Source organism: Xiphophorus maculatus, chromosome 18, assembly GCF_002775205.1.
Source record: "Xiphophorus maculatus strain JP 163 A chromosome 18, X_maculatus-5.0-male, whole genome shotgun sequence".
Taxonomy (NCBI): domain Eukaryota; kingdom Metazoa; phylum Chordata; class Actinopteri; order Cyprinodontiformes; family Poeciliidae; genus Xiphophorus; species Xiphophorus maculatus.
This window is the reverse complement of record NC_036460.1, coordinates 31,413,020-31,438,905: the sequence shown is the minus strand read 5'-3', so window position 1 is coordinate 31,438,905 and position 25,886 is coordinate 31,413,020. Positions and strand designations below refer to the sequence as shown.

General features: G+C 39.0%; 1 protein-coding gene across 4 annotated transcripts in view; it reads right to left on the bottom strand.

Annotated features, from left to right (window-relative positions):
* Nucleotides 1-25,886, bottom strand: part of bcas3 (BCAS3, microtubule associated cell migration factor) — a 342,270-nt gene that overhangs the window by 143,293 nt on the left and 173,091 nt on the right. Inside the window, exon 24 of one of the 4 annotated variants that reach the window (XM_023351533.1) lies at nt 15,865-18,446. The exons of the other annotated variants lie outside the window; for them this stretch is intronic. Coding sequence (XP_023207301.1) covers nt 18,436-18,446 — 11 coding nt within the window. The 3' untranslated portion in view covers nt 15,865-18,435. Of the gene's footprint in view, nt 1-15,864; nt 18,447-25,886 lie in introns of those variants that run through there. 4 annotated transcript variants of the gene reach the window in all.

The window sequence follows — 25,886 nt, the reverse complement described above, 5'->3', positions numbered from 1 at the left end:
CTCGCCACAAAAGCGGTCAATTCAACGCCTCGCCCCACAACAGCATCATAAGGTCATTATGTTCCCCCCTGCTTTTCCCACCCACTGACCAAAAGAACGCCTAGTTGATGTGCCAAACCGCACATGGACAACTCCTAAACACACTGATCACTACTCCCAGTCAAACAAAAGTCTCCCATAACACTTCAATCAAATTCTCCACCCCAAAACAAAAATGTTGTTGGTGAACCTTGTACAGTACAATGTATATTTTCATCTTTCCAAGCCCACACGTCTACTTGGCCCTCAGACTTTTAACTCTTGCCCTTTTTCCCAAGACAGTTGTTTGCTCTAGTGCATGTAGGGGTGTATGCGTGTGGGGGTGTTTATGTGTGTGCGGGAAGGCTGGATGGGTGGGATCCAGGGGGCAATGACTAGGGGTGGCTGAAAAAGGACAGTCAACAAATCTCCATTGTCCCCATAGCGGTGGTAATTGCATTTGATTAAAATAATGACAGTGTGTCGGGCTGAAAGAAGGGTCTCTGGGAGGGAATGTGAAGGCCTAACACTGAAACATGTTGCCAAGGAACGAAAGAAGGATAAGAGAGCACACTGCATGGTTGCTGTCAAGAAGCTTAAAGTGGTACTCACCTGGACGGTCAAACAAGCAGGGACATGTCATGTAACACCACATGGAAAAAAGAGAATAGAGAAAAAATGTTTTTTTTAATTTAATAATAAATTGTACAAAGCAAACAAATTAACCACCTGTAATGCAGTTACAGTAGAAGTACACACTTGAAAATGCCACAGATGGATATGGGTGAACCAGAGCATCCAATTTCTGTCTTGCATTGGCACCATTCTTTAAAGAAATGGCAAATATTGACTATTTTATATGAAGCCAGTAGTGTGCCACTTAAAGTGGTGGTATATATTTTCCAGGCACATTGTGCCATTTTATAACACAATCAACTAACTATGTTACCTTCAGTGATAAAAATGCTGATTATATCAAACTTAACCTGTCTTTGAAATTTGATGCATTGAAATTGGCTTCTGTCTGTAAGAACAAAGCTCCAAACTTGATGAGAGGTGCACTTGGTGAAGCCTGGTGAGTATTGGATTGACTAGATGAATAGACATAACTACTAACTTAGTCTTGTTTTTTTCTGCTAGTGCCCTAGGAAGTTCAGTTCTGGAAAGAATTCATAATATCGCTTTCTCTCTACAACCACAGTGCCTTCAGGCGGTAAACTCAAACACAGGGCATTATGAACCTCCACACTTAGTGAGTGTGTCCTTTGCCATGACCCTCAGAGGATTTGGCACTGTTAAACAGCCTCTGCTTTTGATGTGTGCAGAAGCCACGGAGAATGAAAGGGATAGAAGCTTTTACAAGTGGTCCAATAGGACAAAGTATCTGTTCTCTCTGTAAAAGCAGTGCTGAGGGTCAGAATAGGGGACGAGCAAAAGGAAGCGAGTGAAAAATTGAAAAGTGTGTGAGTTGTGTGTTACGGGCACGAAAAGATATGATAGCCAGTAGGGATGTCAGCAGCCTCAGAATGGGAGATGTCTAAGCCGGGCTCAGACTCTCATCTCCTCACACGGCCTCACCCCTTCCATGCATCTCTCTCTGCATTTATCCCTTACACCTTCACAGGAAGTTCAGTCTGGCCCTGAAGCAACCCTGTACCCTCAGTGCCCTCCTTCCCTCCCTCCCTTCAACACTTCCAGAGCCCTGGCTCACACAAAAGGAGAGGGAGTGAGTATGTTATGCATAACGGGTCACAGAGATGTCAATAAGTCTATAAAACACTTGGATGTCTTAATTTATATATCACTGAAAGGAGATTTATCCTCCACTACCAAAGTTATTTAACCTACAAGCTTTCCTACAAGCATAGAAAAATACATACTGGATTTCTTTACAGATTTTGTCTAGAAACAGATGCAATTATTTTTGGTTGCTTTTTTTAAAATCTTGCATGCAAGTTTTTGATAGAGACCAAATTAACTACTATAAAAACAGAGCTGAGCCAGTTCATCTATGAGGTTTAGAGATTTATTCCTGTTGCAAATTAACCAAGGCTGACGGAGTCGGTCTGGGCACCTCATTACGACGCCTTTCAAGTTTCTCTTTGGAAAGATGTTTCTGACATGCTGTCACAGAAGAGCATACCTTCAGGGAAATATACAAGCATTGCACACTAGCCATCACTCAGAGGTTTTAGGGTATCCCTCTACAAACTAATGACTAATGGAGGGACTAGAGAAAATACTGCAACACATATCTCAAACTACTACATCTGAAAAGACATCAGAATAAAAGATTGAGTTTTTAAAAAAATCAATAAGTGTAGGCAAATTGTCATCAACACAGCCACTTCAGAACTATAAAGCTGACAACTTGAAGATGGAAACTCATTTGAAAGTCTTTTTGATTAAATCTGTTCCAGAAATGTAGTGGCTAATGGATAGATTTGCTGCTTTTCTAAACTTGATAAAGGGTTTATTCACCATAAGGTGTTTTTACACTTGTTAGTCCAGTAGACTCAATTAAACTGGAAACCATAATTTCCAGTTGGTGCGGTTCGCTGTCACGGTTCACTGTGCTGAACAAACCAAACTCTTTGGGAAACCTTTTTACCCCTTGCTCTGCTCCAAGAATCACTGAAGAAAATAACACCAAGAAGAAACCGAGGACAACTTTTTTCTTCAGAAAATGTAGACAAAGTATTAACATTTGGAGGGTTGTTCTTTTGTCTTTGGCAAAAGACCATAAGGCATTTGTTGCATGAAGTAACGTTAGACTTGCTTGTTTGTTTTGGTTGTATTTACCCAGAAGGCCCAGCTCTGTAGTCCTCCTCCTGCTTTAGGAGCAGTCTCCAGTCTGCTTAGTGTCCATATATGCATTGAAACCACACCAGAGTTCATTTCGACCAAACTGAGGCCCAGGTTTGCAGACAGACCAGAGTTTGCCTTTTTGGGCAACATTAGAATTCAGTTACGCATTTATACTACCTAAAACCAACCGGACCTTTCTCCTACCGGAGAAACAAACAAAAAGTTTGATTACAGTGAATCAAACAGGCCTGGTGTGAATACACCCTTAGCTAAACTCCAGCCACCAACTTTGGATCCCACAAAACATACTCAGGATGCAGAACAGGAAACTGGAAACAAATGCTCAACAGTAAGAAAGCCGAAATAATTCCATTAGCAAAAACACAGAGTGGTACCAGATGCTGACTGAAGGAGTGCTAATTCCTATTGTCTCTATAAGGTACACTGTGAATGTATGGGTCAGTACAGACGTCCTATTAATTACCTCAAACGAAATAGAACCCAACTTTACTTATTGTTTGCTTAAAATTCAATTCAGCATTGGTAAAGAAGTAAATAAGCTAAACAGTGAAGTCGTGGCAGTAAAGATGAGGGCATTTTCAATGAGCTTTAAGGTAATTTAATTAGACAGAAAAAAAATGAAAAAGCGAAAAGCGAAAACTATGAGTGAATGAAAGAGACAAGATGGAAAATTGCATTTAAGAAGTCTCCAGTTTTATGGAAAAACATTTGTGTGGCTTTTCATCTGAACAGATGATGTGTTGTGTAAGATGACAGAGGCTTTATAACTGGATAATCATTTCTACCAAACACCGGGAGTACATTCAGACAGATGAAACAAACCTTAATGAGAGACTGGACTGAGTTACTGGAGCTGGTGACAAGCAGCTAGAGCCAATGGGACATTGTGTAATATGATAGCTTCCATTCTATTGGACTAGTTGGATCAGTACATAAGTTTATTAAAATTGGGGCTTATCTTACAAACTGATCAACTGGTAGTCCAGCTTCCTCCCACAGTCCAAAAACTTGACTGTTAGGTTAACTAGTCTCTTGATTGTCCTTAGAACCAGGCTGATGATATGAACAGAACCTAACTTTAAAAAAAGCCAAACTATCCCATTACTTTTTAAAAAGGACTGAACCAAAACAGTTTTAGCCATTTTTTAAATAGCTTTTTTATGTGAATATGATTTATAATATTTTCCTTTTAAATTGTGGAAACTTTAGTCATCTACTTATTTATTACAAACCTTTTAAGAGAAAAATGAAGCTTTTTTTTTCAAAAAAATAAAAGAATTTGAAGTAAAGTAAGGACCATTTGTAGACTAATGGGTTAGACAGCTTGAGGCTCTTCATAATGGATCATTAGGACCACTGGATTCCCCTCAACTTCTACAGAGAGAGGAGAGAAAAAGAGAGTGTGAAGGCCGGACCAGCAGGCTCTCGATGGGGAGACAGCGTGGCCGACAGTGTTTGGAAGGTCTGGAGTGTTTTTCTGGCTGCAGCTCCAGCCAGACTCCTCTGTGTCCTTCGAAATAAAAACAAAAACATTTGGAGTGTATTGCTCGCAGCTCGAGCACATCTCTTATTTGTTATCGCTTATGCTCCAGGCCCGGTTTACATTCTCCTGAGTGTGTGCACTGGCGCGCTCTTCCGGAAATTTATATGCTACGCCCCCTCCTGATTTGGATTTGCCGAGCAATAAAACTTGCTGAGTTGTTGCTTCAGACAAATAAACTGACCTAAGTGTTGATGTAAAGACGTCTGAAAGAAACAACAAAAAAAAAGAGTGGGAGAGACGGATGGACAGGGAGGAAGACAGCGTGAATGATAGCCGCTGGTCTAGAGCTCCTTCCTGTTAAAATTTCCGGCGCGGCAGTAAACATGGCAGCGTCTGTCTCCTGTGGGACTTCAGGAGAATGTGTTTGTGTGAGAGCGTGTCTTCAAGAGGACATGGATGTCTGCGTGTCGGCGTGCGATGATGTGCTGCTTGTTGGTGCGTGTGGAGGTCAACAGTTCTGCTCCTCTCTGTGAGGAGGGTTGTCCCACAGCCAAATGCTCAGCTGCTCCAAGGTGTCTGTTTCCAGGCTTATCCGGACAGCAAACAAGGACGACACTCATGGACACATGTCTTAGCTTACTCTGTGAGAACCCTCTGGAAACATGCAACATCGAAGGTTTTGCTTGTGCAGTAATCTCATTTGCTTTGTCTGTTAGTGTGCACACTCTGGACATTAGCTGTTTAACGTTATTACTGCCTAATTATATCACCTGAAAAGAAAGAGGGCTGACTTCGTTAGATTCATTTCTGCATTTACCTGTTTGACCACATGTTGAGACAGTCAGTCAGTCAGCAGAACAACTCTGAGCTGTTCTTCTGCTGAGAAAAGCACCAGGACTTTTTTAAAAATTCATAGCTACAGTATGTCAAAGTCAAAACCTAACAGCTAACAAAAGGAGAGCAAACATTTTTTTTGTCTAATTTAAAAGTCTGTACTTGACACTTTTTTAGCTTTAATTTTGGCCATTTCCCTCTGAAACAAGCAGCATTAATATAAAGTAGTTTCAAATAGAAAGTGCAGAAAACTAAAAAAGTTTGTTTCGTACAACTCAAAGACAATCAATGCTTTTCCGCTACCTACTGCTCTCCCTGTAACCTTGTTAGGTTGGATAATCTGCTGAAAATGAAATACATGCTCTTCATATGAAGAATACAGTAAGAATCATTGTTTCGGTCTTCCTTTTTCTAAAAAGTGACATTTCCAAGAGGATGTGGACAAGATTCCAAGTGATAATGGACCTTAATTAGAACTTTGCCTTGTTTACAGAACCATCCTGCCAATGCTGGACCTCATGATTTCTGTCCTGATATTTAATTAGGCTTGTAAGTCTTGATGATGATTTGTTTAGTGTAAAAAGTAGCTTACATGTGAACCAGGCTGCAACAGAGAAATGACACACAGTATGTAAACAATTTAGACCCCAGAAAAAAAAAGACTTTGCTAAGTTTCATTTTGCAATAGCATGATATTGCATAGTACTATTTGTAATATTACGGTATTTATACTGAATTAAATGCAGTGCTATGTGAAGTGGTATAGGACATGTTGGACATTATAATAGATGTAAAATTTCTAGAACTCTTAAAATAATAATAAAAAAATCTAAAAATTGGTAAAAATGTTATAGAAAAAAAAGCAGAAAAAAGCTTGTTGACAGTAAATAGATATAATAAATGTGATATTAGTTCATATGTACAACAACCCCAGAAGCTGTCTGAAGAAGCAGTGGGTTGAGTGTGTAAGTCAGCAGCGAACTGAACGGCAGAGTGAAACAGTGCAGGGCTGCACCGCCTCTAATTCAACACGGCTGAGGGCTAATGAACTCGCAGGGCGGCCTGGCTTTTCTCAATAAAGGTGAGACCTTGTTGCTCTTACATATGTTAATAGCTGTGGCTATTGGAGACGTGCGGCAGGCTTACACAGAGAGACCTGCAGGGCTACAATTACACCTCCGGGTGAGTTAGAGTGCTGCGAAGTGACACACGGCTGGGAGCAGAGAGAGCTTGCTTCAGGTAATATGAAGTGATGTCCAAATTATTAAAAAAAAATTAAAAGAGAAGGTGTGTGTAGGCGTGTGTGTGGTAGTGCGTGCGGCCCAGTGGTCCTCATGTTTTCAGCTCAAGTCTGAATGGTTTTGCTTTTCTGTTTCTGACACTAACTGGTACAAATGCATATGTGACATGACCCCGGCTGATGGCTACTGGCTAAGGTCCCTGCAACAACACACTTCTGACCTCTAACCCCTAACCTCTCTCAGACTGACCTCCATTACCTTACAATTACATCCTGCAAATGGTTTTCCCTTGGAGGTGTGCATGCCTGTTTAAACATGGATTTATGTTCATGTGAGTGTTTGATTGAGCTTTAACTGTTGAAGAATCACATTTATACACAGTGGAACAGGACTCCTTACACTTTACTTTCTTTTGGTCTCTTCTCATTATTCCATCTTCATTCATCTCTTTATTTTCTTCCTTTTTAAATTTATTTCACATTTTCATTAATATGTGTTAAATCTCTTATTTGTAAGAGTCAAACTTGTCATGTGGATCCTCATTTCTTTTTCTTTAATTTCTACCATTCATCCATCACTTACATTTTGCACCTTCCATTTGTTACAGAATATTTCCCACCTCTTTTCTTAATTGCTTTTTTCTTTCACCTGTATTTCCAAAAAAGAAGTGACTATGGCACAACTCGGGTTTTCCCAAGATGGCAGTTTTACACATTTTATCCTAATTGATTTAAAAATGTATGTGAAGGTTTTAATAAATCCTACTCATGAACATATGGGTGATGACACTAAATGGCATTTTTTTGTCTTAATTGTAATGATATTTCATAATAATATGTTGGTTGCCTGTACAAGAAAATTAACACAGAGTTGATTTGAAACAAATGAGCACAGGGAGTAGTTCTGGTCTGAAGGCCTGTGTTGAGTAGGGTGCATGTTGGGACATTTGGAGTGGAAGAAGACGGTTCTCAAAGACACTGATTGGCGCTTGGAGGTCGGGAGCTGCGACCTGCAGAGAGACGTTGGCACCAGGCCCAAACGTTTGCAGGTTGCGTTGGATTACTGCACCATTCTCCCAATGAACACGTACAATGCCACAACGAGTGATACGTCACAGAACAGCATGCGTCCACACACACACTAATATGGCTTGAGGGGAAAATCAAGCTGCCGCCTCTCAATAACCTCCAACAAAAGATCCATTGAAAATTACAAGACAGCCTCTCAAGGCGGCAGTTCAAGAAAAAGTTGCTCTTTGTTTGTTGCAGCAGCTTCTCAGAACTGCAGGGTCAAACACAACAGTAGCCGTGTTTCTATCTAAGTCTATGTATCGGCATGTTGAAGTGTTGTGTTAGAAAAGGTTGAAGGAAATTACTAAATTCAAAATAACATCCTCTATTTTTTTTCAGTTTCATCGTAAGTTTTGTTGCCTTCACTAGGTGATTTTCGGCTTTTCTAAAAGACTTAATGTGCAAAATGGGGGATGGAAACACATTTGGCAAATACATTCGGACGTAGTAAATGTTCCCATCCAGTGGTGGGCATGTCTTAACAGAAGCACCAAACTCAGAAACATGTCAAAGTACAAACCTCCATCACGGAGGGGAGGACTGTGGGCCGGGAGTGGTAGAACGATCCGGAAATGTTCTAAGTCCAAACCTCCATGTTTTTCTGAGATGTGAGGTCATTGCTAGTGTTGCAACCTCTACATCTTGTTTATTATGCACAGCATCAACATCTGAAGAAGTCACACTCTGCGTAGTGTGGTTGATTCGCTCCAAACCAGTAAATGGAAAAAAGTCTATTTAGCATTTTTCAAAAGTTTGCTTAAAATTTGAAAAACAATTGGATGGAAACACAGTTGCTGTCTCAGAGAAACTTAATGGGCTTTTGAAAATAGCCTGATATTAGGACAGGAACTTGGTTTTGACTTTCATTAAAATAAAACCTGCAACACCTTCTAGTGTACTAAGACAAGTAAAAGGTTGCTTTCATTAGTCTGTGGGTACGATTTTCATGAGAGTGAAACCGTCCGGTGGCTCTTTCTGACTTTTATATAGCCTTATAAAAATCTGATACTAGCTGGAGTTTGTGCTCATGTACTTCTATAGGAAGTGACAGAGGTCTGGCTTGGCTTCAGTGCACTTTATACCTCTACTGTAATGTTTATTGTCTCAACATTGGTCAAAGACTGGAGTCCCATTGCTTTGCCATATTTTAAAGCTCAATAGAGGTCTTGTACTGCCATCAAAAGTTAAAAAGCCATTACAGCTTGGCAGTTTATGAGGACTCTAGTACATGACTGGATGGACGTACAGCTCTCTACAAGAACCACAGTAAAATCTACAGAAAGACCCTTATCCTGCTCTCATCACTGAAAGGCTACATCTGAGTGAGTGAGTGAGTTGATCTACTGTACTTAAAGATGTAATTTCAGCTTTTAGAGAGAAGCATACACAGCTGCAACACAATCCTCTCAAAAGAATTGACCTGGCCATGGTGCAAGTTGCATGTGTTCTTTATGTTTTCCCAACATTATGAATGAAGTGGGTCATCTAGTCTTATTTCATGCCATTTCATTTCATATGACACCCTGTTATTACAATAAATGGACTGGTCATGGCCATTTTACAACGGATGTCGAGCTGGTGTGTAATTTCCCACTGGTTCAATTTAAGATAATGGTATATTATAAGACGCTGAGAGCAACACAACCGTTTTGCCTCAGCAGTGTTCAAGCATTCAACTGAGCATGATATATGAGACAAAAACATTGACAATATCATCGTTTTCAAAAGTGGTGAACAGAAAATAAACGGCAGGGACGGGGCAGGGGGTGAAGCAGCTCGTACAAATATCAATAAACACTCCTCTTCCGTCTCGGAAGCTTCCTGCTTTATTTGATTAGGCTGAGGATGGAGGGAGGGAGGGCTGGGGTGAAAAACAGAGCAGTCATGCTCCTTTGCTTTTCTTCCTTCTTTCCCTTCCTCTGCAATCTTCAGCCTCTTCTTAATGGGAATGGGAAGTTTGGGAAGTGGAGGGGGGAAAGAGGAGGTGGGTGGGTGGAGTGGGTTGCAGCTAGCCTCAGTCTAACCTCCCCCATCTGGACTGAGGAGGGGAGGGGGCAACTTGCCAACCTTCAGGCTACTCCCAACCCTTCCCAGCTGTTGGTTGTTCAGGGACAGAGAATTTTTTTCCGCCCCAAGTGTGTGTTTTTGGTGGGCTTGAGAAAGCATTTTTTTCATAAACATTTGCCATATCCTCCACCAGCTGCTGACCCCTTTGCTCTTGTCCCTGAGCAGAGTTCTGCAGCAGGCAGTGGGGAATGGTTTTCATTTAGTACACTCTGATTTGGAGGAGACACTCGCTAAAGGGTTCTTGGCCCCACTGCTGTTAGCACGCTAGCTATAAAGTAGAATCTAGACTGGTCAGTGGCTGGAAGCAGAAGATGCTAGCTGATAGCAGCCATGCTGCCACTGTGGCTCCTGCCTCAGGAGGATGGAGTTGCTCCGGCTCAGTTTCTAAATGAATCTGCCAGAAACGTGGGCTGATTGTATTCCAGCCACAACTGTCATGTCCTTCACATAAATTGTTCTCTGACTCATAGTGACAAGGAAAAATAAAACAGCAAGAAAAACAAAACAACGGCCTTTATAGTGGCGTGCTAATAGAGTGCAGGTGTTGCAGAGAAACAAAGTCAAATCTGAACTTCTTGCAGAAGCTTTTTATGCTGCAAATGAATGAGCCTTTAAATGAGTGGCAAGCATATCACTGGGCATATAATGGGCAGAGATAAACAAAACTTAATTATAGTGTATGGGGTGCTTTCTAGTTTGAAGTCATAGCGAGTTGAAAAAGTTAGGGTTTTTATAGACCTGTATAACATCTATAACAGTACCAGAGTCTGTAATATTGCATTTGCAAAGGACTGCAGTTGACCAATGCCATAATTGGTACAATATAATGTTTAATGGGTCATGCATTCATGTTGTGAATATCCATAGTATATCTGGCTAGTGAACTAGATTCTACCGTCCCTTAGTGCTCTAACCGAGTGTATTTCTCGACCAGCTGAGATGCTAGAGCTCATGTTGGGTGGCAAGGACATTGTGTAATGTACTGTACAGAAAAAAAGTTTCTGGAAATGAATGTCAGATTCAGAACTGTTCAACAGTAATGTTCTTAGATCAATGCTAATAGTAATAGCACAGACCATTGGCAACAGAGGGGAGCCAGTGGCAAGGATAAACATTGTCCAGCCAAGTGGAGGTAAACGTATACTTAGCTCTGATGGACATAAAAACATTAGCTAGCTAGCAAGGCTATATAAGCAGCTAGGTACTGGCACCCTCAACCATCTCGAGTCCCAAATCGCACTTACGATGTCTGCGTGCAACTTAAAAGCTTGTGTGACATTAAAATTCCACCAAAAAACAAAGAACAAAGACTACTTCATAGAATATACTTTAAACTTTTAGATTTTAGATCAAACGGTCCTGCCACAACAAAATTTAAGACGTGTAATTAAAATATTTGAGGCCATTTTAGATCATTTCAAATAATTTGAAGATATTTTAAGGCTTTAATTCCAGATACATTAACATAATACATTTAAATTATGTATGAAAACTCTGTAATAAACAACCATCACCCAAACACTGTTGTTGACCTGTTACGCTAGCTAGTTGGACACTAAATGCCCTTTCTCAGCAGAATAAGGCACCATGCCATATTGCCAAAATGTTTCAAGAACTAGACTTCTAATGTCTCAAGAACTCAAATGAGTCAAGTATTTTTGGTGTTGGATAAAAAAAATCTAATCACTATCTCCAGAACCCTAAAATGTCAACTGCTGGCTCAGGGCCACATCCTACAGCCACTCATCAGAGGCAGAGCAATGGCTCCAGCACAGGCGGAGGACTACGATGGGTGGGTGGTCCACCTTTAGGACTAATTGGTGTAAAATGAAGCATTACAAAGTACACAATACACACACAACCGATCAGCACTCCAAGGTCCAGAGCAGATACATTCCTCCCATGTTTCTCATAATCAGATAATACAATTTTAATCTTTGCCATGTAAAGCAACAATCCCAGAAATACAGGCAATAATGATTCAGAATTTTTTTTTTTCTTGTCGAAAGATTATATCCGAGGCTGTAGGTAAATATGACGTTCACTCAGGCAGCAACAGCAGAATAAGAAACAAAAGACATCATATCCAGATCTCTGCAAACATAAAACCAGCAAAAAGATGACAGAGAAGGAAGTGAAAGACAAACATTAAACATTTTCTGTCTTCCTGTCCTCATAAAGCTATCCTACTGTATGTGTGGATGAACAAAAGAGTAGGTGTCGGTAAGTCAAGGTGGCTGAAGGTGCCAGTGGTGTACATACACCATCCAATGGCATACTTACACTGATGCATTATGTAAGAGGCAGCCGAGCTTCATGTAACATTCATCAGGTCAAGGAGGCCGTAGGTGAGGCCTGCACAGCCCCCAGCCAAAAACAGCCCCTACCTCTAAACGTGTGGGCGTGCGCGAGTGTGTGTGAGCTCAAAGTGAGCTTTAACACAGCCACACAGCGGATTCACAAAGACAAAGAATGCTCATGAAAATATTTTCATACGCAGAGTTCACACAAAAAGGCCTCAGAACTTTAGGGTTGACTTTTTCTCCATGTACAAATACACACATGAACACACATCCAGAAACTTTGGCTGGTTTAAAGCTCTTGGCTCGGACGTCTCACTTGACCTTTGACCTCAGGCGTCCAAAACCCATATAGACTCGTTCCTCCTCTTTGTAGTGGACTGCTCTGGAATCACATGGTAATACTTCATTATGGCAGCACTGTAATTTGGGGGGGAATGAGCACTTCAAACGAACAGCAACCCACACATAAACACACACAGACTGGGTTACTGTACGTCTGTGGAACCTGCAGTTCTGTGGGGACCACTAGCAGTTTTTTTCTCTTTCTTTTTGAGTTCCCAGAACCGTCCAAAATACACTCGGACAGTAATCAGAGGCGCGGGGCAAGGTTATAATCGTTGGGGCTGATTACAAAGGGGAGTGTAATGGTTTAAATTGGGACACCAAACTGCACACAGCAAAATGGCTGAATGCTTCAAGTTCTAAAGCCTCCTGGTAAGCCCAGAGTTTCACCCTGCAATAGAGAATGTTACACCTGGTAAGTCTTTGCCAGTTGGGTGGTCTTTGCTGTAGAGACGGTTTGGATATTCCAGTTTAAATGTTTACACCCTCTAGTGTAAATCACATTTTCTGAACTGTAAATAAGATGCTTGCTCACTTACTTGCTGTAAAATGTAAACAACTACCACTTATACAATTACACTGCAAAATGAATGTGTATAGATGTGTTGTCTATGTAACAAGACGGGTTTTAAGTAAATGTGGCAGTTCATTTCCCAACGAGCCAACTGCATACAGAAACACTGGTAGTTATTAACATTTGCTTTATAAATATTATAGCTTTTTTGTATCTCTAGAATTTGAGAAAAGTGTTAGAAGTGATAAATACACTACGACATTTGAATATTTAGCTTTTTGTGGTGAGAGAACAGTTTATTTTTTTAGATGAGTATTAGGACAGATCAAATCTACAGCCTGGAACAAATGATCACCTTACTCTATCAATACAGGTGGATCAATATTATGATTAGATTAGCAGATTGTTTGCTATAAAGGAGGTGCATATGTGTCTGAAGTCATTGTCTTAGTGTTAGCAATGGTTACTTTGAAGCACTATCCATTAAAATTGTGTCTCATGTGAGCAAATTCCTGTTGAAAACATTATGCTTCAAAATATAGCAGCTCAGTTTTGGGCAAAAGATATAAATATATACTTAAATGGATATTTACATATGATTTTTCAAAATGATTAGTTATTTGAGGAAGGCAGTGTATTTGTTAGCACACTTGAATAACAGTGTATTTTTCCCTGTATGCCTTCTGAGTAAGTAACTATTTATTCAAGTGCAGAATATTATATAAAGAAATAAACACAAATACATCAGCAGTTCTGTGGCCAATATGTCCAATATGTTTCTAAACTACAAGTAAATCACAAAAACATGAAAATATTAAAGCAATTATGAAAAAATTGATTTTCAAAGCTATAACTGGCTCACATTTTAGTACAGATTCTGCAAGATCATAGACATGAATCTAAATTAAAGCCAAATACATTCCATTCATTAGTCACTGTCTATAATAATTAATAGTTCACTCAGGATTTTAGATGGCAGGACACATTTGTGGTGTTACTGAATGAAGCAGTCACCAATGAGGATGAAGTCCTGTGTTTTTTATCTTCCATTCCAAGGTAAGGTAAATGTTTTTAACCCACTGCTGTTGTCTCAGTGGGTTGTGGTCATTTCAAACTTTTTCCTCTTTATACCTTTGCAGTTTTAGCAAATGGTTCCATCTACTGTGAAACATTTTGGAATGGCCATCAGTTCACACCCAAGTTCATGCTGTTGCTTCTTTTCTCTCCTCTTTCTACCATCTTCATAATCAAAAATACAGTTTTCTTTTTGTGGATCATAAAGTAATTAAAGGTGTAGAGTATAATTTTCAGTAAACATGTCTTCATGTTGTTCATAGTATCTCAGTCAAAGGAATGACCAAAGAGAATTGTGCTGCTATGAGTACAGAGCCTGCTGAGTGAGTACCTCTGGTCAGTGAGGTAAAGACCCACAGACAAGAGGAGCTGCAACAGAGCCAAACATGCAGCATGAACAAGGGTGAACAGCAGAGAAACTGTGCAGTTTTTCCTCTTTGATGAATCCCCAATCTGATTGGTTGAGATATCTTGATTTGTTCAAAGAACAAAAGGTGTGTGGACACCAAGACTCCTGTGCGCTGTGAGCATTATTGATTACTGAACTGAATGAAGAGTGGGCTACAAACTCGCTCCAAGAGCTACTTTTCCCAACAATCCAGACACAATTAGGTTATGATTTGTAGATTTTGTTGTTGTTTTTTTCCCCCTGAAGGATAGATGGATGTATTTGCTAATAATAGCCTTTAAAAGTTTATTTTTGTTTTATCACTATAGCAGGCTGGTCAAAACCAGTCCCTTGTCCTGTGCCAAAGCACAGGCAGTGCTTTGGCACAGGACTGCTGTGGACTGCTGTGGACTCCACTGCTCCATATGGAGGTCCTGGGCTCTGCTATTGAGAAATGTTTGCTGAAGGCTTGGACTATGGTGAAGTTTTAAATGCGTGGATATGATTTCACCTATTCACCAATGTTTGGTAGTGATGTATATAATGTGCTGGCTCGATCATGAAGGAAGCCACCCTGTGAAGTTTACTGGAAATTGGATATGCTGTAAACATCCACCCGCCACTGCGAAGAGAGAAAGAAGTGCTGAGCCGATCCACATCTTTGTCGGCAATAAAACGTTTTTAAAAAACAGTAGCATTTGTTTTCCAGCCATGTAGTCAATCAAATAACAATGTCACCTTAATTTGTCGTACAAATTTTGTATATGTCAAACAAGACTTAAAGGAACTTTTACTTCACAACTTAGCACCTAGAAATTGGGCCTCTGATCACAGACCAGTTATATATCTCTGGAAATGGGAACAACCACATAAAATGGGATTTTACAACATTGAGCATTAAGTTCTGCAGTGTGAACATAGCCATGCAGTCATTTTACCAATCCAGCCTGCATAACCTGTGACTTCTCAGCTCATTTTACACACACATATTAACTAACCCAGTCAGTGTAGATGCATAACTCCTTGTCAAATAAAGATCCAAGCAGCATGACTGATTTGTCATATTTGTCACAAAAATAAAAAAGCAGCTATATTCCATACAGTAAACTTCCAACATGTTCCAATAAATATGCTTCAAAGAGACCAAACAGTCATGAAAATGTGACTGATTAGAAGCATTTTATACATCATAAACATATTAAATGTACTAAACAATGATTGTAAAATAGGATTTATTTCATATTGAAGTTAGGCTTTATAAAAGACATAGTTATAATTCATAATGTTGCTTCTGAAAAAATAAAAAAATAAAAAAATTACAAATTAAATTTCCATGAGCCGGTAAGGACACCCTGTGGTTGTAAAGCACTATATGGTCAATCATGACTATTCAAGCTGCTCTGCTCAAACAAATTTAATCACTGCTATATCAGGTTCCCTACAGATGTTGAGAAACACCTGCAAATGATTTCTCTGTGATTTTAGAGAGAAGCAATTAGGAATAACAAAGGACATTTACAAAAAATGAACTGTAATAAGGGAAAGTTGTATGCCAAACAAAATGTTCAAACTCCAGGATGGAAAAAAAGTCTGGAATTAAAAATGGACTTCATTGTGCACATGAACCTTTCAGTGTATATCCATTCCATCAGTTTTTATTTATTCATCTTAACCAAGAGAACACAAATAATCCTCATTCATCTATCTATCTAGTACTAATCACACTCAGAGTCTCTGAAGCTGTCCTTTGTCCCCACACACACACATTTCACAGGCTCACCATGATGCTCCAGTATGTAGGACTGAAGAAGTGTGTGTTCTGTGGCTGGGTGAATGCAGTCACATTCTTCAAATCGAAGCAAAACAAAATTCCAAACTTCAGCTCAAACATGTAAACAGCATGTACACCTTCAATGTTTACTAATCAACCAAACACAAGACCATACAAATAAACAACCAGTCAATATTTACAAGTATAATTCGTTTTATATATACACACAATATGGCAGCTATACACAGTTAAGCAGTGAGTACATAGGGATAATGTAATGGTCAACAGAGCCATCACTGGCTGAGGGTCAGTACACGTACTGACCCTCAGCCAGTGATGGCTGAGGGTCCCAACATCACCGTATGCTAACCTGTGTAGTTGGGATTGAACCTGAGAGCTGACTCAGACAGTGGGACTGAAATATTTAGCTGAATTACAAAACCAAACATTTAGGAAATGATATGCTGTTTCCAACAATGTCCTGCCTTTGCACAAAAAAAGCAGGAGAAAAATACCTCGCTTTTGTTAAGACTAATTTAAAGCAAATAAGTCATCCCTTTTTTAATTTTTTTATTATAGTCTCAAAACAATCAAGTTCATGTTTTAAAGTCAGAATGAGTCTAATAAGAGTTAGGTTAAGACTCTGGCAAACTCATTTTTGTTACTTGATGTCTCAACTGTCTCCTGAAATATTTTGCAGTTGATATATTTTTCAAAAGGAAAATTCTGTTTGTGGTTGACACTGTAGATGCACCAAATGGATTCTATATTGGAAAATTATGATGCAAATTATGTTAATTTATTTTGAAAGGATTTCTCTTGAAATGATTTAAATATCTACAAACTGTGTTTTAGTTACTGCATAAATTAAAAACCTATCCTAATTTCCAATATTAAAATCTACATATTTTCTTCAGAAACATCCTACAGTTCCAGATGACTGTATTTCTTTATCACTGACATTCTATCACAATAAAACCTCCTGCTATTGGACAGGAGGGTTTAGAAATATAACCCTTAATTAGAAATGCATCATATGCATTTTACTTAGCTGTATAGTAAAACAGCTAAGTAACTTTTTTTTTTAAACACACAATGTCAAGTCTACATGGTTTCAACAAGCTAATTCTAACATAAATCACAGTTGCGAACAACATTAAAACTTTTAGGGAAAAGCTCTGATTTGGTGCTTGATGTTGAATTGTTAAATCATCCATTAATTTAGTCCATTGTTTATTTTATGACAAGTAAGCAGTCTGTGTTACACAGCCCTGCAGTTAAACAGCATGATTACAGAGTTGATATTTAAACTTCATTCAGCATCTTGTATTAGTGATTGGTACAGTTAGCATGCCTGTTGGGGTTGGAGTTACCAACTGTAAACATCAGCGGTATTTATTCTAAGTTAGGCTGACCTTCCTCTAGTTGTAAGATTTCCAAACAACTGTCAGCATTTTGGATTCTGAAGGATCCATGATGGATAAAGAGACTTTTCAACAGGATAAAATAATATAACTTTGCTGTAAGACGTTCAGCTTCCTGTTAGTTAATGAAGTCGAACCTCCTGGTTTAAAGTAGCACCACTGAAAACGGAGTTTCCTTCCTAAAAGCTTCTGACATCTTTTGTGATTCTCCCAAAGTCATTTTAAAGACCAAAGACTGTTATTGTGCCAATCTGTTACTGCTCAGACATGATGTATTAGTGATAAAAAACCTAAAAAACTAATTGATCAGAATATTAAGAATGTGCAATAAGAAATCAGAGTGAGAGTACATGGCCTGTTCATGAACTCTAACTTGAATTTGAAATCCTACTTCTATTTTAAGTGAGGTTTTGTAAAAGTTTGATGACCACAAATCAAATATATTAGAGAAATCGAACTGCCGCCACCTTTAGACACAAGTGTTTTCCTCCATCCTGTGCTCATTCATTCCATCTCATCCTGAACAGGAATTAGAATGCATGCTTTATTCTCTGCCTACAGGGCAAATGTTTGTTCAAAGCAAAAAAAAAACTGTGCTGCAGCACAAGAGACAGCTGAGCCCAGTGTCTTCTGTTAAAGGCTGATGGAGTTTCTCAGGAAGAGGCCATTTTGGTTTAAAGAACCTGAAACGTTCCTCTTGTTAAAATAAAGCAGAAATTGAAGTAGTTAGTTTACTTCCAGATGGAAGTAAAAGATTGATTTTTTTCTATTTTTGTTTTAAGAAAAGACAAGCTTTTTTAAAAAGTGTATCAATCTTTAGTGCCATACCTGCAGAAAGAAAGTCAGACAGACAAACAGAGACAGACAAGTCGTAAGCTGGTCATGTTCTTCTCCTCCTTCTCCTCCAACCGCCTGGCCTCTTCTCACACACACTAATGAGAAAACAATGACTGGGCAGTGAGGGAGACAGGGTGGATGGATGGAAATGCATAGGTTATGATGCATGCTTGGAAGATGTATAAACATAAGTATAAAAATTAACTGAAATGGTTTTGGTAGAGCAGGGAGCTTCTTTTTTTAGGAATAACCTGCAGGAGACAAACAGGAGATAAAAAACAAAAAAATGTTGGGTTTCAGTCTCTATTGGCAGTACAGAGGTGTGTGTACTTTAGAAATGATTTTGCCCCCCACATGCATATTTTGTGAAAGAAGGTGAATGAGTAATCCCTGGTTCACATGGCAAGATTTTAAAATTGTGAGAGCACACGTGTCCACACATGAATCAATTTCACTCAAATCTCAGAAAATCTTCAGACCAAAAAAAAAACTCAGAGTAAACCCATTGTGGACTGTGATTGTGGACTATGTTTAACAGAGAAAAAATAAACTATAGATCTGACTTCAGATCTGAGCAGACCACATCACTCTTAGCACACCACACACAACAAAAATATCTCCTCAGATTATATTAGGAACCATCCCAATACAGGTGCTACAGAGGGGCAGAGGTAAAGCACAACCCATGTCTTAGTCTTAGTCCTGGACGCGGCTGTCACAGGTTTGAGTCCTGGCCTGGTGTCTTCCCCCTCTGTCCTGTCTGACCACTCTCAAATAAAGGCCGCCAGAGCCAATAAAACCTTAAAAAAAGAACAATCCCAATAATCTGGCTGCCTTAAAGATTGTCAAAAATAAAAATCGGGATAAAACTCTACATGAAAATCTTGCCGTGTGAACAAGGCATAAGGGGGAATGCACAATCTGCCTTCATTAACTGCCAGATGAAAGCTGAGCAGATGAAGAGAGATGGTTAGTAAAAAAAATGACCCAGCACTTCCAGAGCAGACTGGAGTCTAACAGAATAAAAAAGTACTACTCCCTTTAAATTAAAGTTTTATATTTCAGCACACTGAAATTATTTTAACTCTATAAGCACTTTAAACTAGATAATAGCTACGCAGCATATTAAATTGTGTTATTATTTAACACAAAACACACTTCACTTCCTGCTCGTCAAGCACATCTGTTTCATCACATCGTTTTTGCATATTTTCACACCGGTGTTACTGCCTATGGAGCTAGGGGAGTCAACCAACACTCTCCAGATGTTGTTAATTCCTTTAAAATTACAAATACAAGTACATTTAAAGCAACTTCCTGAATTTAGTAAAGTGTCAAACTGGATAGTGATCTGAGAAACTGCAAAAGCCGCTGCAGGCCTCCAGTAAGTCAGATAGTTCATTTTATGTCCTTAAAGGCGAAATAAGATTTCTACACGTATCAGCAACTGGTGGATGAGGGACAACTTCATATTATTTAATATTTCAAACTGCTGGAGCCAACTCCAGTCATTCTGGCCCTTTCTATGGGATCTGATAAAAGCAGTTGTAGGTGTCAGTGGTTCAGAAACCATAGCTTTTAAAATATCTACAATATCTGCTTCTGACGCTGCAGAAGCAGCACTTTTTGGATAGGGGACATTTTTATGTACATGATTCTTGACCAATCATGACCGGGGCAAGAATGTGCATCAAAGTCTGGTTTGAGATTATGCATCAAGGTGAGTGAAAAACATTCCAACTGTGAATGAGTTCTGGCAGAAGTGCTGGCGGTTGGAAGGCAGCAGTGCTGACTGGGAAAATCCAGCCTGCTCATTTATTTAGTCTGATGGAACTGTAAAGCAGCTAACACACGCAGGGGCAATTGCGCCTGTATATGTGTGTCACTATGTGAGCTTCATTAGTGTACATCTTGGCTTTGTGCGTGAGCGTAATGGGTACCGTGTGCTTGCCGAGGTCTTGTTTGCCCATCTTAAGTCAATTAAAAGGAAATAAGGCTGCTATGACCGGCCCGTGAACCAGCTCCCTCAGCTGAGAGCATGTATGCGCAAAACACATGGAGGCTGATAATGCTCCACAACTGGCAATCGACGCTGTGCCCTGCTGTGTGAGAAACAATGGCTCTGAGGTTCTTAGAGTAAATGTGTATGTGTGTGTTAAGTACGGTGTGTCTGACAAAAAGGATCAGAAGGAAACAGTTGAAAACAACACCAGACAAAAAAAGCAAGACACACACATGCAGGCGTTCTGTTCGTCTCAGAGGAGAGCCAACAAACACATTTTTGGATCCAGAGAAGCTAAAAGCCACACAAAACACAGTTCACCTTGTTAAAATGTTGCAAGGCGTAGCCAATCAGCTTCAAAAAGACAGCAGAGAAAAATACTGCTATGAAAAAAGTTCTCATCATCATTGCCTTAATTTTACCTCCGCTAATCCAGGAAATCCATGCTTTAAAGCTGCAGTATGTAACTTTTATGAGAAATATCTTTTTTTAGATATTAGCTGAAACTGTCACCATGTCGTGACAGCATGTGACAAAAAAAATCGAGCTCTGCCTTCTCTCATCTTACGTCCATCTGCAGAAATACACACGTTCAGAAACAACCAATCAGAGCCAGGAGGAAGGCCAAAGAGCTGTCAATCACACTTGTGTACACACTGCTCAGTGTGCTGATGACAGAGAAACAATTATCCGGTGCAAGAAAACCGTGTCTCTGCAATCATCTGCTGGAGCATGATTGGCTATGCTCCAGCAGACTCCTCTGGTAAAGGAGCTGCAGCACAGCAGTAAGAGAGAGGGAGTAACGGCCATGTCTGACAGGAGGCATGGTACGAGTGACATCATCTTAAACCAACTGTTCAAAACTTTATTAATTGATGTCACCTTAGCAAGGTTTCAATGAATGAAAGGAAAAGATCCAGTCTGGACCATAAAGCCCATTAAACCTTGGTGATACAACCATAGTAGTTCAGCAAATACAGAACTCTGCAAATATTCCCCCTGATTTGAATATAATAGTGTAGATAACCTTGTTCTATTAGTAATCCTACATGTGCCTAATAAAATACTGTCAACTGGGGATCAATTTTGAATGTGTCAACCTGTTCACTATCTATACAGTTACCGCCTGTTTTACAGGGTAAAAATAACAACTTTCTATTTGTCTCTGAAAGATATATGTCTTCTCTCTTAACTGACCATCAGAACTGGAACTTCCATGGAAATTATTGTGTGTCTGCTTGCAGTAAACATTTCACTCACTATCCTACTCAAAGTTTATTTTAATTATTTGTAAAGCTGTGTACAATTTCACTCTGTGACAATAAAAAAGAAAATTAAAATGTGGTTAAAGTATTTTTTTAGGGCTTCTATGTCTTGACTTTAATTAAACTGGCTCATAATGGTGAGGTTATGGCAGAAAGCAAAAAAACAAAAAGAAAATCCCATCACATTCAGATATTGATAAAAACAAACGACCAACTTATCCAACCCATAAGGAATGAGCTGATTTAAATATAACTTGGCACACATGAAGGCCGATAACATGGCAATGATTTGATTTGGGAGGAGCCTGAAAGTCTAGATTGGCGTTTAAGTGCAAAAGTGGTTGTTTGAAAAGTAGAGCATCAGTATAAAGGCAGATACCAGAGAATCTAACAGTAAAAACAGTAAGTGAAGGTAACCAGACAGAGTAAATGTCTCATAGATCCATCATTAACAGAACCCAGCAGAGTTTAATAGATGTTGTGCTTTGGGTTTGATTTAGGCTCATCAAATTTTATGGGGATCATAGATGTCACACTGACCCAAGACAGGGGCCAGTTGGTGGGTGAAAGCACTAACACGTTCCATCAACAGTTCAGTGCTGCTCATGCTGTAAAATCACAAAAATCGCTATGATTTTTCTGCATTGGACTAAACCTCCTAACTTGTTTTGTGTTTCCAGTGAGAGCGTGATCTCACATCGACAACAGTTTTTAATGGAAGGGCTCCTTTTCTCCAGGGAAAGTAGACTTTTTTGAGTTCCATATTTTATCCAAAATCCAAAAAAGGAACTATGGGCATTAATCGCTTTAAAAGTTAATAATGTTCACCTAAAAATGAACTCTTAAAATGTACAGGTAACCAGGGAAGAGACCTTCAGTTCTGAACACAGTGAGCTCTCTTTCTTTCACAGCCTCCATGCAGAAGAGTTTTGTAGACGTTGTAAAGGAGCTACATGGAGCTTTTTACAGTAATATATCTCCTAGAAGCAGATCGTTAAAGTCTCTGTGTTGGGTGGAAAGAATAACACTCACACTCCAACAATGTTTCTTTGGTGATAGAATATGTTTTTGATAAGTCATGAAGCATAGACATTTCATTCCTAGATGGCCAGTAATTTTTTAACATGAAAAAAATAAAAAATAAAAAAAAAAAATATATATATATATATATACATTTGTCCATTTCCATTTGTCATAAAACAGGGCAATGGTGTTATGGAAAAATGCCATAAGACCACTGCATAGTGAAGTAGAAAACACCATTTATCCCCAGTAAGCACACATGTCTCACATCAGAAGATGTCTTCACATACTGTGACATACTGTGACTGTGACATGTCCTCATGTTTAGGCCCAGGTGTAAGAAGTGTGTTTTAAACTGTCAGCAGACAAGATAAGATAAGCACAGTCTGCTAGCACCTTCACTCTATTTCTGAAAACAGGGAAAATGGGGATTCTTTGGTTTGTACAACTTATGTAGTGAACTGGGTGAATTACGATTTGCCTTCTATGAACAGATAAATCAATTCTGCCGTTACTTAGTTAACGTAACAGTTCATCCAGGATTTCAAGATTTTTTTGTGACTTTTTGCAATCAAAGTCACTGATTGTGTAGCGTAAAATATCTTGCAATATTTTTTTCTCATTAAACCCCTTCCAAAATGTACCTACTGCAGACAAATATAGTCAATGAACCCATTTGTGTGTGATCAAATGTCTGAGAGTTTAGACGTGGATCTGGTTGAGGAGTCGCTCTGCTGCCACATCTGGGACTAGAATTACAAAAGCCACAAAATCCAAAGTTTTGAAATTAGAAAACATTTCTCTAACTGAAGTCATTAGCAGTCGGCATGATTATCAACGATAGGCATTAGGAATGCCCATTGTTGCAGAAGTAAAGTTATAGTTCTGCAGCTGTGGCTCAGCTGCACCTCCCACCGATAATTTTCCAGCGCAGTGTCAGCTCACGGCTAGTGAGACGCATTGAGTCCAGGTCAGGGGTGGTTCTCAGGTGGGATTTTCTTTCAACTGATTGGTCATACTCTGTGCATGAAGTTGAAAATGTCTGCGAGTCAGCACCAAGAGGCCAGCTGTGTGAATTACAATCTGTTAAAATTCGTAAACATCCTTTACTCCAGTGTCTTCCAGCAGCAAAAACACATGCATGTTATATTAACTGGTCGTCCTTCATGAAGGTCTGAAGGTGTAGCAGTGGACGCCTGGCTAAGGATCTGGACTGACTAACACTGACTGGCTAAATGGTTAAATAAGGTGACATGATTTAAAGTCTCTATCAGTCATTAAACAGTTGACTTCAATACTATCTGATTGTTTCTAATTCATATCTAAAATTAGCTTATTAAAAATAATGTGTAAAAGCATTTCAAAAAGTTAAATTTTTTTTTATTTTTTTATGAATTTGATGCCTACGTGACTAAAGTCAGAAACCTAGAGATGATTTACATGAGAAACAGAAAATTCCTCCCACACTTTGTAAAATGATGCATCTGGGCTCTGGGCAGGGAGGAAGCAGAGGAAGAGGAAAAGAGAATACTCTAGACTTCACTTGATGAGTTGCATATGCAGCGTTGGCACATCACTATCCGAGCAGACATGTGCACAAGCTCCTGTCTGTTCAGTTCGCTATCCTGCGTTACCGCAATGCGCAGCACCCCAGGACATGGCCATATGCCACTGGCCTGGCCCGCTGATCAACACCGCTGCTGCCTCACATGACAGCTCGCAGCACCCACAGACGCGCATATTCACACACAAAACTTCTGACAGATGGGTGAAAAGGTGGGCCACGTCATGTGTGAAGCGAACAGAGAGCGGGGAGCTGGGGGTGTGTTAGCGGATCTGGTGAAACAGACTGCAAGGAATGCAACACAAAAGGTGCACATGGTCCTGTTGACAAATACAAGCAAAATATTAACATAAACAATGCAGGGCATAAGCAGAAAACCAATTCAGCCAACCAGTTTAACCAGTAGAAGTGCAGGGACCTCAGATCATGGCCTCCATTATCCCTGACATGATAATCCATGGTTACCACATGACAGCTAGCCTGTTGGCTCTACAGTCTTCAGTTTTCTCTCATTTGTTCGTTTTGATCCAATCCTGATCAGTTTGGATCCAGAGCTAACAGGTAGTTCTGAAGGAAAAGCAACTTTACTGTTAATGGACTTAGAGACCACGCATATGGTGAATCACTGAGAACACATGTCAGCTCAGCTGCAGCTAAAAACACACACAACACAATCTTATTCAAATCCTCTTTGTCAGTACAGAGATTATAGATGAGAGATTATTTGTCAGCTTTTGCTCATCATTTCTGAAGCAATGTGAACAGACCGAAAAGAAAACAAAGAGTGACTTGGCTGAGATTATGACTTAAAAGGATATATATACTGCGAACATACTAATAACCATCAACTGATTTTTAAATCATTTCTCTGTTTTGTTTTTGTAAAAAATTAAACAAAGTTTAAAATCCTTTAAATCCTTGCTGTTATAAAATTAACAGGAAGTTTTTTTTATATCTCATATTTTAAACGTATCGTTCAACAAGCAGATGGTTCGATTTTATTCCTTAATTATTTCACATCCACAATCCTTAATAGTGCTAGTTTGGTGCTAAACATTTCATCGGTGATTCTGATACAAATTACAGCATGAAGCTGCGTATCTCCATAAGGGCTTTTTAAATAACCTTCACCTGGTCAATCACAGCTCATACAAAGTGGAAACATTTACTAACAGTTCTTTTGAATAAAAGCAACAAATTCCCATTATATTCATTGAATTATTGTAATTTAAACAAACAGCAAAGTATAAAAACAAAGTAGAAGAAAGACTAAGAAATGTTTGTAATGTAATGTGTAATGATACTTTTGGAGAAATTATACAATTTAATTGCAATTAAAACAAGATTTTTTTTCCGTTTTACATTGATATCAGAATTGTAATATATAATCCGTTAAATAAATAAAATACATAAATACACTTACACATTCCCATCCAACCAGATTAGTTTGAAACTTTAGCAAAAACCGGAAGTAAATTTCACTGTTATAAACACGGGACTTTTTTTTAATTAATGACAGGTGTGTAGATAAATTAGAATCTGTACATGTTAGAGGTCAGCAACCTTTTCAATTCAAGTCTCTTTCATGGATATTGTTCCAAAATAAAATTTGTCTAAAGCAATAAAAAAAGGTATAAATTTTATACATATGTAAGAAATTCAACCAAAAAAAAAACATGTAAAGATATTTGAACAAATTGAATTATCTGACTCTTAGAAAAGAAAAAAAAGAACTCGCTCTTCTATTGTAGAAATTCTATGCAAATATTGCATTAAAAGGTACAGAAGTGCTGCTAAAAGCTAAAATCAACTTTATTTATTTTCTTCAGAGTAAAAA